At 39.2% G+C, this 17,754-nt stretch overlaps 1 protein-coding gene across 8 annotated transcripts in view; it reads left to right on the forward strand.

The window, feature by feature from the left end:
• XRN1 (5'-3' exoribonuclease 1) overlaps positions 1 to 17,754 on the forward strand; it is a 196,300-nt gene that overhangs the window by 70,283 nt on the left and 108,263 nt on the right. For all 8 annotated transcript variants that reach the window (XM_059688279.1, XM_059688272.1, XM_059688274.1 and 5 more), the window contains 3 exons: positions 15,303 to 15,472; positions 16,715 to 16,835; positions 16,940 to 17,038. In XM_059688279.1, the coding sequence (XP_059544262.1) occupies positions 15,303 to 15,472; positions 16,715 to 16,835; positions 16,940 to 17,038 (390 nt within the window). The remainder of the gene's footprint in view (positions 1 to 15,302; positions 15,473 to 16,714; positions 16,836 to 16,939; positions 17,039 to 17,754) is intronic.

Consider the following 17,754-nt stretch of genomic DNA (forward strand, 5'->3'; position numbering starts at 1 on the left):
ATTCTAGAATATTTTTCCCCCCTCTGGCTCTATTTTTGTTCATCAGTTTATGTTGTTCAGTATATTCCACAAATGAGTGAGATTGTATGATATTTATCTTTCTCTGACGTGCTTATTTTTGCTTAGCATGATGCTTTTAAAGTCTATTTTGTCAGATATGAGTATTGCTGCTCCAGCTTTTTTTTCTTTTCATTTGCATGGAAAATTTTTTTCCATCCCTTCACTTTCATCATGTGTGTGTCTTTGTTTTGAGGTGGGTCATCATATAGTTGGGTCATGGTTTTATATCCATTCAGCTACTCTACACCTTTTTATTGGAGCCTTTAATCCATTTACATTTAGGATTATTATTGAGAGGTACTTATTTATAGACATTTTAATTCTGTATGGCTAGGTTTCTCTCTCTGTTTCTTCTTCTCAGCAATCCCTTTAGCATTTCTTGTAATTCTGGCTTGGTGGTGATGAATTCCTTTAGCCTTTTTTTGTCCGGGAAGCTCTTTATTTGACTCTAGTTTGAATGATAACCTTGCTGGATATAGTAATCTTGGCCTTAGATCCTTGCTTTGCATTACCTTGAGTACTTCATGCCATCCCTTCAGGCCTGTAGAGTTTCTGATGAGAAATCAGGTATCAGCCTTATGGGAACTCCTTTGTAGGTAACAGTTTTCTTTTCTCTTGCTGCCTTTAAGTTTCTCTCTTTGTCTTTCATTTTTGGCATTTTAATTATGATGTGTCTGGGCGTGGGCCTTTTTGGGTTCTTCTTCTTTGGGATTCTCTGTTCCTCCTGAACTTGTGTGACTTTTTACTTTACCAGGTTTGGGAAGTTTTCTACCATTATTTCTTCAAACACCTTCTCTATTCCTCTCTTCCTTTCTGCTTCTTCTGGCGCATCTACTATTCTAATATTGTTACATTTCACATTGTCCCACAGCTCCCTTAGTCTGTCCTCCTTTTTTTAATTGTTTTTTTTCTTTTTGGTTCTCTAATTGAGTGATATTTTCAACTCTGTCTTCTAAATCACTGATTCCATCCTCAGCTTCCCCCAATCTGCTGTGTGTTCCTTCCAGTGTGTTCTTTATTTGTATTATGTCATTCTTTTTCTCAGACTGTTCTTTTTTCATAGTTACCATATCTTTTTTCATACTGTGGAGCATTTTTACCACCATTACTCTGAACTCCGTTTCAGATAAATTTCTTTTCTTTTTCTTTTTTTTTTTTTTTTTTACAGTCCCCTAGCCTCCCCTATCCCCCGGTGTCTTATGTCCATTGGTTATGCTTATATGCATGCATACAAGTCCTTTGGTTGATCTCTTACCTTCCTACCTCCTGCACCCCCACCCTCCCCGGCCTTCTCGCTGCAGTTTGACAATCTGTTTGAGGCAGCTCTGCCTCTGTATCTATTATTGTTCAAAAGTTTATAATGGTCTCTATTATCCATGAATGAGTGAGATCATGTGGTATTTTTCCTTCATTGACTGGCTTATTTCACTTAGCAAAATGCTCTCCAGTTTCATCCATGCCGTTGCAAATGGTAAGCATTCCTTCCTTTTTAGAGCAGCATAGTATTCGATCATGTAGATGTACCACAGTTTTCTAATCCATTCATCTACTGATGGCCACTTAGGCTGTTTCCAGATCTTAGCTATGGTGAATTGTGCTGCTATGAACATAGGGGAGCATATATCCTTTCTGATTGGTGTTTCTGTTTCTTGGGATATATTCCTAGAAGTGGGATCACAGGGTCAAATGGGAGTTCCATTTTCAGTTTTTTGAGGAAACTCCATACTGTCTTCCATAGTGGCTGCACCAGTCTGCATTCCCACCAGCAGTGCACAAGTGTTCCTTTTTCTCCACATCCTCTCCAGCACTTGTCGTTTCTTGATTTGTTGATGATAGCCAGCCTGACAGGTGTGAGATGATACCTCATTGTTGTTTTGATTTTCATCTCTCGGATGATTAGTGACTTTGAGCATGTTTTCATATGTCTCTTGGCTTTCTGAATGTCCTCTTTTGAAAGGTGTCTATTTAGGTCCTTTGCCCATTTTTTGATTGGATTGTTTATCTTCCTTTTGTTAAGTTGTATGAGTTCCCTATAAATTTTGGAGATTAGGCCCTTATCAGATATGTCATTGGCAAATATGTTTTCCCACACAGTGGGTTTTCTCGTTGTTTTGTTGATGGTTTCTTTTGCTGTGCAGAAGCTTTTTATTTTGATGTAGTCCCATTTTTTCATTTTCTCTTTAGATTCAAGTGCCCTAGGAGCTGTATCAGTGAAGAAATTGCTTCGGCATATGTCTGAGATTTTGTTGCCTTTGGATTCTTCTAGAATTTTTATGGTTTCCTGTCGTACATTTAAGTCCTTTATCCATTTTGAGTTTATTTTTGTGTATGGTGTAAGTTGGTGGTCTAGTTTCATTTTCTTGCATATATCTGTCCAATTTTCCCAAAACCATTTATTGAAGAGACTGTCTTGACTCCATTGTATGTTCTTGCCTCCTTTGTCAAATATTAATTGAGAATATTGGTTCGGGCCGATTTCTGGGCTCTCTATTCTATTCCATTGATCTGTATGCCTATTCTTGTGCCAGTACCAGGCAGTTTAGAGAACAGTGGCTTTGTAATACATCTTGATATCTGGTATTGAGATCCCACCTACTTTGTTCTTTTTCAGGATTGCTGCAGCTATTCGGGGTCTTTTTTTATTCCAGATGAATTTTTGGAAAGTTCGTTCTAGATCTCTGAAGTATGCTGTTGGTATTTTAATGGGAAGTGCGTTGAATTTATAGATTGCTTTGGGTAGTATGGACATTTTAATGATGTTGAGTCTACCAATCCATGAACACGGTATGTTCTTCCATCTGTTTATGTCTTCCTCTATCTCTTTTTTCAACGTCCTGTAGTTTTCTGAGTAGAGGTCTTTTACCTCTTTAGTTAAGTTTATTCCTAGGTAGCTTAATTTTTTTGGTGCGATGGTAAACGGGATTGTTTTTATAATCTCTCTTTCTGAAAGTTCACTATTGGTGTATAGAAATGCCTCAGATTTCTTGGGGTTAATTTTGTATCCTGCTACATTGCCAAATTCATGTATTAAGTCTAGTAGCTTTTTGATGGAATCTCTAGGGTTTTGTATGTATAATATCATGTCGTCTGCAAATAAGGACAGTTTTACTTCCTCTTTTCCAATTTGGATGCCTTTTATTTCTTCTTCTTGCCTAATTGCAATGGCTAACACTTCCAGTACTATGTTGAACAGGAGTGGTGAGAGGGGGCATCCCTGTCTTGTTCCTGTTCCTAGGGGAAATGGTGTTAGTTTTTGTCCGTTGAGTATGATGCTGGCTGTGGGCCTGTCATATATGGCTTTTATTATGTTGAGGTATGATCCTTCTACTCCCACCTTGCTGAGAGTTTTTATCAAAAATGGGTGTTGAATTTTGTCAAATGCTTTCTCTGCATCAATTGATATGACCATGTTGTTTTTTTCTTTCAATTTATTTATGTGATGTATCACGTTTATTGATTTGCGGATATTGTACCATCCTTGCATCCCTGGGATAAATCCAACTGGGTCATGGTGTATGATCTTTCTGATGTACTGCTGGATCCAATTTGCTAAGATTTTGTTGAGGATTTTGGCATCTATGTTCATGAGGGATATTGGCCTGTAATTCTCTTTCATTGTGTTGTCTTTACCTGGTTTTGGTATTAGGGTGATGCTGGCTTCATAGAATGAGCTTGGAAGTGTTCCTTCCTCTTGAATTTTTTGTAGTAGTCTGAGGAGGATAGGTTTTAGTTCTTCCTTGAATGTTTGGTAAAACTCCCCTGTGAAGCCGTCTGGTCCAGGGCTTTTGTTTGATGGAAGCTTTTTGATGACTTCTTCAATTTCTTCCATAGTTATTGGCCTGTTGAGATTTTTAGATTCTTCCTGATTGAGTTTTGGAATGTTGTATTTTTCTAGGAATTTGTCCATTTGCTCCATGTTGTCTAGTTTGTTGGAGTAGAGCTGTCCATAGTATTTTTTAACAATCATTTGTATTTCTGTGGGGTCTGTTGTTATTTCACCTCTATCGTTTCTGATTTTGTTTATTTGGGTCCTCTCTCTTTGCTTCTTGGTGAGTCTGGCTAGAGGTTTGTTAATCTTCTTTATCCTTTCAAAGAACCAGCTCTTGGTTTCATTGATTTTCTGTATTGTTTTTTTGGTCTCTATGTCATTTATTTCTGCTCTAATCTTTATTATCTCCTTCCTTCTGCTCACTCTAGGGTTTTCTTGTTGCTCTCTTTCTAAATCTTTGAGTTGTAGAGTTAGGTGATTTACTACCATTTTTTCTTGTTTTTTGAGATAGGCCTGTAGCGCTATAAACTTCCCTCTCAGGACTGCTTTCATTGTGTCCCATAGGTTTTGGATTGTTGTGTTTTCATTGTCATTAGTTTCCAGGATGTTTTTAATTTCTTCTTTGATCTCATTGGTAACCCAATCAATATTTAATAGCATGCTATTCAGCTTCCAGGTGTTTGAGTATTTTGGGTTGTTTTTATTGTAGTTTATTTCTAGTATTATGCCATCGTGGTCTGCGAAGATGCTTTTTATGATTTCAATCTTCTTGAATTTGGGGATACTTTGCTTGTGACCCAATATGTGGTCTATTTTTGAAGATGTCCCATGAGCACCTGAGAAGAACGTATATTTCCTGGCTTTGGGGTGAAGTGTTCTGAAGATGTCAATTAAGTCCATCTGATCTAGTGAGTCATTTAGGATTGCTGTATCTTTGATGATTGTTTGTCTATAGGACTTATCCAGTGCTGTCAATGGTGTATTAAAGTCCCCTACTATGATTGCATTGTTGTCGATCTCTCCTTTGATATCTTCCAGGAGTTTTTTATGAATTTGGGTGCTCCTACATTGGGTGCATATATGTTTACCAGGGTTATATCTTCTTGTTGTATTGATCCCTTTAGTATTATGAAGTGGCCTTCCTTATCTCTTGTTAAGGCCTTCACTTTGAGGTCTATTTTGTCCGATATAAGTATTGCTACCCCAGCTTTCTTTTCCTTTCCATTTGCCTGAAAGATATTTTTCCATCCTTTCACTTTCACTCTGTGTGAGTCCCTTCTAATGAGGTGGGTTTCTTGTAGACAGCAGATGTATGGGTCATGTTTTTTTATCCATTCAGCCACTCGATGTCTTTTGGTTGGAGCATTTAGTCCATTTACGTTTAAAGTTATTATTGAAAGGTACTTGTTTGTAGCCATTTCTTTTTTGTGTGTGTGTGGCTATTTTCTTTCTGAGCTTTTTATTTCTTCTTTTTATACCAGTCCCTTTAGCATTCCTTGCATTGCTGGCTTGGTGGTGATAAACTCCCTTAGCCTTTTCTTGTCTGTGAAGCTTCTTATTTCCCCTTCAAGTTTGAATGATAGCCTTTCTGGATAGAGTATTCTTGGATTCAGTCCTTTGCTTTGCATCACTTTGTAAATTTCAGTCCATTCTTTTCTGGCCTGATGTGTTTCTGTTGAGAAATTATTTGACAATCTAATGGGAGATCCCTTGTATGTAACTTTCCGTCTCTCTCTTGCAGCCTGTAAGATTCTCTCTTTGTCCTGAACATTTGCCATGGTGATTATGATGTGTCTTGGTGTTGGTCTTTTCGGGTTCACTTTGTTTGGGACTCTCTGGGCTTGTGTGACTTTTTTCTTCCCCACCTCAGGGAAGTTTTCTGATATTATTTCTTCTAATAGGTTTTCTAATCCTTGTTCATCCTTCTGTTGTTCTGGTACTCCTGTTATTCGTATGTTGTTTCGTTTCATGTTGTCCCAAAGCTCCCTTAGGCTCTCCTCCTGTCTTTTAATTTTTTTCTCCAATTGCAGTACATTTTGGGTGTGTTTTGCTTCCTTGTCTTCTAATTCACTAATTCGGTCCTCCACTTCTCCTAGCCTACTGTTGATACTTTCAATGGTGTTTTTTATTGCAGCTATATCACTCTTCATTTCTTCTTGGGTCTTACTTAAGTTATTGATTTTTTCATCTGTTTCTTCTTGCTTCTTGCAGAGGTTGTCGATTTTTCCCTCCATCCGGTTTATGCACTCTAGGACCCTTATTCTGAATTCTTTTTCTGTCATGTTGCATACCTCTGTATTACTTAGCTGCTTTTCTGGAGAGTCCTCCTTCTCTTTCCTTTGGGGGTTTCTTTGTCTACCTATGTTTGATCTCACTGACATATCTAGACGTTGAGTCGTTCAGTCGCTGCTCCCTGGATGGCAGTGACTCCTTGGTCTGTGGTTGCTCTTCGGGCGGTTGCGGTAGCAGCTGCTCTTCAGTTGGCAGCAGCTCCTCTGGTGGGTGCTGTTCAAAGCTGTGGTGGCTCTTCTGGCTGGTGGGGGGCGGTTTCACGTACAGCTGCTGTTCCTTAGCCGAGGGTGTGGTGCTCAGTTGGCTGCTATTGCTCGGATCTGCTGCATTGATTTAAGGGCACAAAATACAACACAACAAGGCACCACGTACCAGGCACTAAACACAAATATATTCACAATATTAATAACCCCAAATAAAGGTGACCACCCGAATAAAGAGAATTAGGGGATAAGGAAGAAGGAAGAGATAAAGATAAAAGAGAAAAAAGAAAAGAAAAGTAGGGATCAAAAAAGGGAGTGCAAAAATGAAATTGGGAAAAAGAAGGGGGAAAAATAAAAGTGAGAAAAGAAAAGAAAGAAAAAAGAGCGAAAAAAGAGAATGAAGTGGAAGAGGGGAAGAGACTTTTTATATGAGGGGTATACTCCTATAGAACCGCCACGAATCCCAGCAAATTCCAGCAACAGCTCCCTGTAGATGGATGCAAACTAGAAACAACCAATAATATAACGATGAAAATAGAATGGAGAACACTAATCCCAAAATAGAATAAAGAGAAAATAAAATGGCACTTTAAAAGATGGTAAAATGGTAGCAGTAATAATGCTGGTTAAAAATAAGAAGGTAGTAATTAAAAGGGTAAAATCAGGAAAAAGAAGAAGAAGAAAAAAGAAAAATTGTTTTCTTAGTTAAAAGGTGAAAAAAGGAAAAAAAAATTGCAGTAGTGAAGGTCCTTCGGTTCTTCTATTCTTCAGTCTGGCTCGCCTTTAGTCCTGCCAGGTATTCAGGAGAGTGTTGAGTTTCCCTGTGATATACTGTTCCTCTGTGTTGTAAACCACAGTCCTTATTTCAAAGCAGGCCTTATTTGTTTCTCAGACTGCCTTATTTTGTGTTTAGCAAAGAGTCAGTTTGTGGCTCACCCTCTGGGTGGCAGTGTTCTGGGGTTGGCCTCTGAGGCTATAAGGCATTGAAAATCCTTCTATAGGCCAGACCCTGTTAACTCCCAGGGACTGATCAGATTATTTTAATCCTTGATCTTGTTCAGGGTGGAATCTGGTTGTGGCTGTGCTCCTTGCCTAGGGGCTAGGGGGTGGAGTCTCACTCTCTGGAGAGAATGGCTGCCCCAGTCCTGGGCTAAGGGGTGTCTCAGCACTCAACACTCAATTCGCTGCCACCTCTCCTGGCCCCCCTTCTCTCCCCAGATTCCACTCCTCCGCACCCTCTCCCTCTCTTCAGCACAGGTGAGTGTCTGTATCCGAAATGTCCCATGAACAGGATTTGGTGAGAACAAACAAACAAACGCCGGCCGCGGAAACGGGGAAGGCTTAGGTTCTGTAAGCTCCTCTCTTACTGGCACTGCATGGTCAGGTCAGCTCTTCAGGCTGCCCCCTTTAGGCTCAGTCCTCCGTGGTCACAGAACCCAGTTCTCAAATCCCCTGGCAGCGCCAGGAATCCCGCAGATCTCCTTTCCCCCGTCAGGGGCTGTGCCTGTCCCAGGGGACGCGGCTGTCTGCCATGCGGTCTCCCTCCGACCCTCTGGGCTCAGAGGTCTGGCAAACTTTCCTGCCCAAATCCCTGGTTTTTTTTACCTTTCCAGGGGAGTTCTGCCCTTCCCGGCTGCAAACCGTCTCACCAGCTGAGCAATTTCGCCAATTTGGGGTGGGTGTTCGATAAATTTCTTATCTCTGCTTCATTTATCACTTCTTCTGGAGAATTCTCTAGTTCTTTCATTTGGGAGTTTCTTTGTTTCCACATTTTGGTTGTTTGGGTTTGTGACTATGTATTAGGTATTACCTCTATACCTCTCAGTCTCTAGTACAGGGCAGTGTTAAAGGCTGTTTCTGACTACTTGGATCTGGCAAAGACTCAAAGCCTCCAGAAACCACCTCTGTCTAGAGACTAATAGAATTCCAACTTGAATTGCCCCCAGACAATCATCCTCAGGTATGGCAAGAGTTTATTTCAACATGGTGGGGCAGTTGCTTCTTCCTGGAGGCTAATTGTTACTTTTAATCTCTTAAGACAGCGGTTCTCAACCTGTGGGTCGCGACCCCTTTGGCGGTCGAATGACCCTTTCACAGGGGTTGCCTAAGACCATCCTGCATATCAGATATTTACAATATGATTCATAATAGTAGTAACATTATAGTTATGAAGTATCAACAAAAATAATTTTATGGTTGGGTCAGAACATGAGGAACTGTATTTAAAGGGCCAGAAGTTTGAGAACCACTGTCTTAAGAGGCCTCAGGGCAAGGTGTTTTCCAATAGGGTGTGTCGACTGTCTTCCCCCCAGGAAATGCAGATGTCTATGTAGGAAAGATGTCCTCTGCTGCGTGAGGGAATGACTCAGCCCAGGAAACTTGGGTTGTCTGCTTTCTGAGCTCTATCTCCTGAGTCCCCAGTCTTGGGTTCTGCTCTCGCAGCTCAAGTACACTTCACCCTCCCTCCGCCAGAGCATAAGGTGGGTGACTCCACAGTGACTTTTTGTGCATTGGTCCTTTAAGAGGGTGTCCAAGCTTTCAGCTGCCACTCTCTGGCAGACAGCACCCCACCACTTTTCAGAGCTAAATGTTATGTGTGTACCCTTCTCAGTTTGGTGTTCTCTGCTGGGGAGTCCAGCTTAGGGATTAAATCCCAGAGTTACCAGTGGCACCCCTCCACAGCTGATATATCTCTCCAAGATTCAGTTGCTGTCTATGGGAGCCCGGACAACCCTTTCATGCCTCTGCCCCTCCTTCCAATCTCTATGAGGTCTCCACCTTTGGTCCTTGAGTATCAGGGTTCTCTCCTATGAGTTTTCCATTGATTATTCAGGAAGCCTTTCCATATTTCACTTGTAATTCCGGCTTGTTCTTTATTAATTTTTATTGCAGAGAGGAAGAAAGAGATAGAAACATCAACGATGAGGGAAAATCATTCTGATTTTTATACTTTTGTTGTATCAATCCCTTTAGTATTATGAAGTGGTCTCTTGTTACGGCGTTTGCTTTAAGGTCTGTTTTGTTGGATATAAGTATTGCTACCCCAGCTTTTTTTTTTTTTTTTCGATTCCATTTGCCTGAAAAATATTTTTCTATCCCTTCACTTTCTGCATGTGTGAGTCCCTTGCTCTGAGGTGTGTCTCTTGTACACAACATATATATGGGTCATGTTTTTTTACCCATTCAGCCACACAATGTCTTTTGATTGGCACATTTAATCCATTTATATTTAAGGTTATAATTGATAGGTACTTGTTTGTAGCCATTTTTATTCTTTATGCGTGTGTTCCTCTTTCCTTTCTATTTCTTCTTTTTAGAACAGTCCCTTTAGCATTTCTTGCATTTCTGGCTTGGTAGTGATAAACTCACTTAGCCTCTTTTTGTCTGTGAAGCTCCAGATTTCCCCTTCAATTTTGAATAATATCCTTGCTGGGTAGAGTATTCTTGGATTCAGTCCCTTGCTTTGCATCACTTTGTATAGTTCATTCATTCCCTTCTGGCCTGATGTGTTTCTGTTGAGAAGTGATTTAATAATCTAATGGGAGATCCTTTGTAGGTAACTCTCTGTCTCCCTCTTGGAGCTTTTAAGATTCTTTGTTGTTAATGTTTGCCATGTATTACTGTATGGCTTGGTGTGGGTCTTTTGGGGTTCAACTTGTTTGGGACTCTGCCTATGTGACTTTTTTCTTCCCCAAATCAGGGAAATTTTCTGTCATTTCTTCAAGTAGGTTTTCTAATCCTTGCTCCTCTTCTTGTCCTTCTGACACCCCTTTTATACATATGTTACTTAATTTCATGTTGTCCTAAAGCTCCCTTGGGCTCTCCTCCTGCTTTGTATTTTTTTCTCCAATTGCTGTTCAGTTTGATTGTGTTTCTCTGCCTTATCTTCTCACTAATTTGGTCCTCCTCTTCTTCTAGTCTTTTTTGGGAACCTTTCATTAATTTTTTTTATTTTAGTTATATTGTTTTTTTTCTTTCCTCTTGATTCTTACATAGATTATTGATTTTTCTCATCCAGCCAGTTTAGGAATTGTATGGCCCTTGCTCTGAATTCTTTTTCTGAAATACTTCATGCCTCTGTTTCATTTAGTTTCTTTTCTAGCGATTTCTCCTTTTCTTTTCTTGGTGGTGGTTTCTTTGTCTCCACATTTTTGCTTTCTCTTTCTGGCCATGGGCATTCTGCTTGGAGTTTGAGAGGTTGAATACCCTATCCAGGCAATTTTCTGGAAATCGTAGACCAGAGATTGAGTCTTCCTTGAGTCTCACGCCTTTATTGTCTCTCCACTGAGTTGTATCCCCTTCTCCGACATATCTGGTTCCTCAGTTGTCTGCTTCATATGATTGGGGTGTTGGGAGTGCATTCACAGTTCCTGTGGGTGCTATTCCCTGTGAGGACCCAGAGCCCTCTGGCATCTAATGTGCTGCCCTGGTACCCCTGGTCCCTCTGGCAGAGCATTTGCAGCGCAGTCCTGTGGCCTCTGGCTGGGCACACTGGGTTGGTCCAGGTCACCCCTGCAGGACTGCGGGGTTGAAGCAGGTGCAGGGTGCTCTGGGTCACACAGTCAGATTTCCTCTCTGGCCTGAGTGGGGCACAAGCTGGGTTACTCCAGGTTGCCCCAGCAGAAAGACTTTGGCCTCGGGGTGGAGCATGTGCAGGTTGCTCTGGGTCACACAGTTCTCTCTTTCTTGTAGCCTGGAGTGAGACATGTGCTAGGTTGCTCAAGTTCACCCCTCCTTAGAGTGGAGCGGGGGCAGGTTGCCCACGTGGCTCAGTCCGCACTCTCTTGTCTCCTGAAGTGAGGTGCGAGTTGGGTTGCTCTGGATGGCAGGACTGTCCAGGGGGCCGGTGTGGACCAGGCACAGGTTGCTCTGGGTCACACAGTCAGAGCTCCCCTGTGGTCCTCAGTAAGGTGTGTGCTATGTTGCTCTGGCTCACCCCTCCAGGTTTGGGTTGAAGTGGGCACCTGTAAGCAATCCTGTCTAGGGCTTTTGTTTGTTGGGAGTTTTTTATTATTATTATTGTTTTAGTTTCACTAGTTCTAATCTGTCTATTCAGATTCTCTGATTCTTTCTGATTTGTTTTGGAAGATTTTATGTTTTTAGGAATGTAACCATTTTGTCCACATTGTCCAATTTGTTGGCATATAGTTGCTTGTAATAGTTTCCTATGATACTTTGTATTTCTTTGGTGTCAGTTGTTATTTATCCTCTTTCATATCTGATTTTATTTGTTTATTTTTTCTTGTTTAATCTGATTAAAGGTTTGTCAGTTTTATTTATCATTTCCAAGAATATGCTCTTGGTTCCATTAATCTTTTGTATTGTTTTATTAGACACTATTTTGCTTATTTCTGCTCTTTAATATTTACTTCCAGCTCACTTTGAACTTTGTTGTGGTTCTTTTTCCAGTTTCTTTAAGTGTAAAGTTAGATTATTTTTTAGAGATTTACAGGTTACTTAAGGTAGGCCAGTAATGCTATGAATTTCTGTCTTATGCCTGCTATTCTTGTGTCCCACAGATTTGGATTGTTTTGTTCTCATTTTCATTTGTTTCAAGGTATCTTTTGATTTCTTCCTTGATTTACTTTTTTGCCCATTTATTATTAAGTAACATTATTTAGCCTCCGTGTCTTTGTTTTTCAGTTTTCTTGTAATTGATTTCAAGTTTCATAGAATTATGGTCACAGAAGATGCTCGATATGCTTCAATCTTCTTAAAATTCTTGAGACTTGTTCTGTGTCATAACATGTGGTGTATCCTAGAAAAGGTTCCATGGGCCCTTGAAAAGAATGTATATCTGCAACTTTGGTGTGGAATGCTCTAAAGATATCAATGAAATCCACCTGATCTTGTGTGTCATTTAAGGCTGCAGTCTCCTTGTTGATTTTCTGTTTGGAAGATCTGTCCAGTGATGTCAGTTGGGTGTTAAAATCTGCTACTGTATTACTATCTGTAACTGTATTTCTATCAATCTCATCCTTTATTTCCATCAGGATTTGCTTTCCATATTTATTTTTGTTTATTCTGGGTTTTTTTTTATTTTGTTTTGTTTTTTGCTTTCCATATTTAGATGCTCATATGTTGGGTGTATAAATGTTTACACGGGTTATATCCTCTTTTTGGATTGCTCCTTTTATCATTATGTAGTGTCCTTCTTTTCCTCTTAATATAACCTTGGTTTTAAAGTCTATTTTGTCACATGTAAGTATTGCTACCCCAGCTTTTTATTCCTTTCCATATGCATGAAATATCATTTTCCATCTCTTTATTTTTAGAGCTTATATGTTTCATTCTGAGGTGGGTCTCTTAAAGACAGCATATACATGAGTCTTGCTTTCTTACCCATTTAGCCACCTCTGTCTTTTGATTAGAGCATTTAAGCCATTTACATTTAAAGTGGTTATTGATATGTATATATTTATTGCCATTTTATTTTTTAACTATGTTCTGTTTTCTCCTCCTCCTCCTCCTCCTCCTCCTCCTTTTCTTCTCCTTTTTGTCTTCCTCCTCTTTCTTCTTCCTTCCTCCTCTTCCTCTCTCCTTCATCTTGGTAACAAACTCCTTTCACTTTTTCTTGTCTGGGAAGCTCTTTATTTCTCCTTTAATTTTTAATAATAGCCTTACTGGGAAAAGTAGCGTTGGTTGTCCTTGCTTTTCATTATTTTGAATGTTTTATGCCAATCTCTTCTGGCCTGAAATGTTTCTGTTGAGAAATCTGCCAACATTCTTATGGAAGCTCCCTTATAGGTAATGTCAAGTGCTGTCTGTCACTAGCCTTGGGTAACCTGTTTGGAACTATCAGAAATCCACAGCTTGTGGTTCCCCCTGCTGGGCCTGGGCGCATGTGAAAAGAACCAAGATGCACACCAAGGACTGCTTTTACTAGCCCTGGTCCCAGGAGCAGGTTAACAAACGTCTCAAAGCACTCAGAAATCTGCCTCTCCTGTGGACTCTCAGTCACTTAAAGAGCCTCTGACTACACTCCTCTGCAGGGATAAGCTCCATAGGATCATAGGGTGGGGTGAGAGGGATTCCAACGTGGTGGGGAGGCATCAACTGCGTCCCCCCAGACTGATGCTGCATAGAAGTGCATGCTCTTCCTATGAAAGATGACTTCCACCAGTATTGGGGAATGACTCAGTATAAGGATCCTGGTGACTGTCCTCTCAGCTCTCCCCCCAGAGCCACCAACCTTAGACTCTCTTCATGCAGCTCTAGTCTGCCCTGCCCTCCCTCTGCTGGATCCCAGGGTGAGTGGCTGCACACAAAATTTTGTGTTTTGGCCCTTTAAGAATGTGCCTGCATTTTCAGCCATCTCTCCCTGGCAGACAGCAAGCCCGCTGCTTTTCACAGCTAGATGTTAATGTGGGCACCTTTCTCAGTTCTGGTGCTCTAGGCTGAGGAGCCCAGTTTGGGATTTAGACTCCATACTTCTCATGGGGAATCCCCTGCAGCTGAGATATCCATCTGGAACTTCAGCTGCTGCCAGTGGGAGCCAGGCCAGCCCTTCAGAGCCTCTGCACTTCCTACCAGTCTCTATGTGGTCTCCATTTTACATCCTTGGTTATATGGCTTCTCTTCAGCAAGTCTTCAGTTGGTTATTCAGGATGGTTTATTTCTATACTTTAGTTGTAATTCCATTTTGGTCCTGGAAAGAGCTGAGTGTAGGTTCCATCTAATCCACCAGCATATTGTATCACTGTGGTATATTTTTATGTGTGCTTGCCCTTTGCATTTTTTAAATTGCATGTCATATATTGCCTGTTTATATTCGTTCCCTCATTTTTTATTTTATTTTTAGAGCTCTTTGTATATTAGCACTGTTCTTTCCCAAATGTGGCATTTGTTTCTTGATTTGTGCATGGCACCTTCTGTCACATTTTTTTATTTAAAAATGTCTTTTCCTTTAAAACTGTTTTAGTTTATCACTCCAAATTATCAATACTCCTAGATTTTCTTCTAATACTTTTATTGTTTTATTACTCTGCTTTTTTCTGTTACTCTGATTTCTTGGCATATGGTATGAAGTTGGGAAATGTATATGCTTTTTTTTTCTTTACAGCTAGATAGCTAGTTATGACAACACCACTTAAATATTTGAATACTATGTTTTTGACACAAATTTCTGTCTTTTTTTTAACTCTTTCTTCTGTTCTTCTGGTCTTTGGTTCTCTTGTGGTATCACAAGAGATGTTTTGATTACAGGAGCTTTATAAAAAATTATAAGATCCAGCCCTGACCGGTTTGGCTCAGTGGATAGAGTGTCAGCCTGCTGACTGAAGGATCCCAGGTTCGATTCCAGTCAAGGGCATGTACCTTGGTTGTGGGCACATCCCCAATGGGAGGTGTGCAGGAGGCAGCTGATCGATGTTTCTCTCTCATCGATGTTTCTAGCTCTCTATCCCTCTCCCTTCCTCTCTGTAAAATATCAATAAAATATATTTTTAAAAAATTATAAGATCCTTTAAGCATGTCCCCAATTACTTTTGCAATGCACACATTCATTCTTTCATATGGACACTCACATCATTTTGTCTGTTAAAAATATTTTAAACCATTGTAATTCTGATTGGAATTACGTTAAATATAAGATAATTTGTTAATATAAGCATTTCTGTACCATTGCAGAATTGTAAAGTAAGATAGTAATGCTTTATGATAAATAATAATAATCATGATAAATTCACGTTTAAAATTTGATCGTCTGTTTATCCACATTTTGTGACTACTGTTGGAGTAATAGGTCAGAGGAATTTGCAGAGGCAAGCGATATTCTATCATTATCAATCAAGTCCTTTGGAGTGGATAAATAGTATATTAGTTTTTCCTGTAATGAAATGGAAAATAATTCCATTAATTAAGGTTTTTGTTTTTCACACACAAAAATAATTATGTATACACGTGAAAAGATTTATTCTATATGTTGAAATTACAGAAATTTTATGCTTTTAACCTTTCTCTTCAATCTTTACATTCAGAAGCGATTGTTGGAAGCCATGGAGACATGTAATCACTCCCTCAAAAAAGAAGAGAGGAAAAGAAACCAACATAGTGAGTGCTTAATGTGCTGGTATGATAGAGACACAGAGTTCACCTATCCCTCTCCATGGCCAGAGAAATTCCCTGCCATAGAACAATGTCGTACAAGGTAATATTACTTGGTAATTTTCAAAAACTGTCAAGAGTCCCTACCTCATACCAAAAGAAAAAATTTTTGAATATCTATTTGGAGAATTAAAAAATCATTTATAACAGTTATAGTAAATTTATAATGAATTACACCAACTTATATCAAGAACCATAGCATCTCTCTCTCACACACAATTGTTTATATTGTTCTCTGCTTTCATCAGATGCTGCTTCTTTCTCTCCATCTTCTTGTGGTTTTAAGTATTTTCCTCCTGAGTGTATATCTGTATTATTCCTCAAAAGGATGTGTGAATTTTTGTTTCTATTTCCAGTGTCTGGTCCCAGCATTATTTGACATGCTATAACTGTTGCCCAGCTACCCAATTAGAAAGACGAAAAAAAGAAAGAAGGAGCTTCTCTATTTCTTGCCTCAAACCCACCTCTTCTTTATCTTCCTCATTAAAATGTATTCCCTTTTTTTCTCTTCTCTCTTCTTCCCTGCAAATAATGTATTCAGGTGGTAGTTGAGTTGCAAAGAAAGTGAACATCTCTCAGTTAATATTTTTTTCTTTTAATCCTCACCCAAGGATCCTTTTCATTGATTTTTAGAGAGAGTGGGAGAGAGAGGGAAAGACAGACAGAAGTGTGGATGTGAGAGAAACACATGGATTGGTTGCCTCCCTGACCAGGGCCCAGGCCGGGGAGAGGCCTGCAACCAAGGTACGTGTCCCTGACTGGAATCGAACCCGGAACCCTTCTGTCCACAGGCTGACACTCTGTCCACTGAGCCACACTGGCTAGGTCAAGATTTTTTTCCTTTTTTAAAGCAAAGAGAAAGATGAATAGACATTATAAAACATTTATTTTACACTCTGGGTTTTGGAAGATGGAGGATATGGAGATGTATAATATACTTAATACATCCATTTATTTTTAAAATTAATTATATATGCATAGCTTTGTTTTTATATAGTTTGTTTATATATGTAGTTTATATATGTGTGTGTGTGTGTGTGTGTATAGTTTGGTTTTAAATGAGTGGGGAAAACTTCCATTAAGTAACCTACAAGCATGTCTGGATCAATAACAACAGAGAATGTGAGTTGTCCTGCTCTATATTTTCTTTGTTTGTAGGAATGAATTATAGTTGCCTTATTTAAAAGCAAGGATGACTCTTGCACAATATTCAAGGGAATGCTAAAGAACTGTGATTGCTTATAATGTATGAGTTTTAAATTGAATGCCTTGATTTATTTTTTAGGTATAAAGTAATATCATTAGATGCTTGGCATGTAGACATAAGCAAGAACAAAATAACCAGGGTTGACCAGAAGGCTTTATATTTCTGTGGATTTCCTACTCTGAAACACATCAAACACAAAGTCAGTGGCTATTTAGTTCACAATTTTTTTTTTTAGTTTATTAAATATAAATATTAAGTGATTATGGAGAAAGTTAAAATTCAATTTCCTGAACTTTTTTAAAGTTTTTTTTGAAGAAAAGCGGAGTTCAAGTATTCCAGCAGAGCAGTCGTGGAGAAAACATGATGTTGGAAATCTTAGTTAATGCAGAATCAGATGAACTTGTAAGTATGTTCTTTATTATATATTTATTGGGTGTTTATCATGCATAAAACTGTCCTAACTGTAACATGTTTACAAGAGGTCTGATATAGTTTCTCCAAAAGTTCACAGTAAATAAGGATAAAGTAAACGAACATTTACACAAATAAAAGGACATGTATAATTGTTACATAAAGAGAAAAATATGCTCCAGGAACTTTGAAAAAGAAGATGAGCTGTGTGAACTAAGTGTAGACCTGTAGATGAGAATAGGCTTGAACGGGGTGCTAAGAAAAAGATCATCACAATGAGGAGAAAAGGAAGGGAAAGGAATTTTAGTTGAAAGGAATAACAAGACCTGGGAATTGCCATCCAATGTAAATTTGCATGTGATGCATTATCTTATTCTTTTTAACCTTTTTGTGTGTCTGGAATTTTTCTTAATACTTCTTCTTTTTTTTAGAATAAGTATGATATATTTAAGGAAAAGGAACAGATAAACCTGACTGAAGTAGAGGACTTGTGTTGGGAAATAGTGGAAGATAAGGTCGAAAACACAGATTAAGCCAGGTTATGGAGGACCTTGAATACCAGGCTCTGGAGTTTAGACTTCTTTTAATCAGTGTTATCTTGAAATTGGTATTTCCTTAAAGGTTAATTTGGTGGCAGTATAATAGACTAAATTGCACAAGAGAGAAATGGAAGAAAATGGAAAAGCCTGCAAGTTCAGCGATTGTGG

Source organism: Myotis daubentonii, chromosome 3, assembly GCF_963259705.1.
Source record: "Myotis daubentonii chromosome 3, mMyoDau2.1, whole genome shotgun sequence".
NCBI classification, from domain to species: domain Eukaryota; kingdom Metazoa; phylum Chordata; class Mammalia; order Chiroptera; family Vespertilionidae; genus Myotis; species Myotis daubentonii.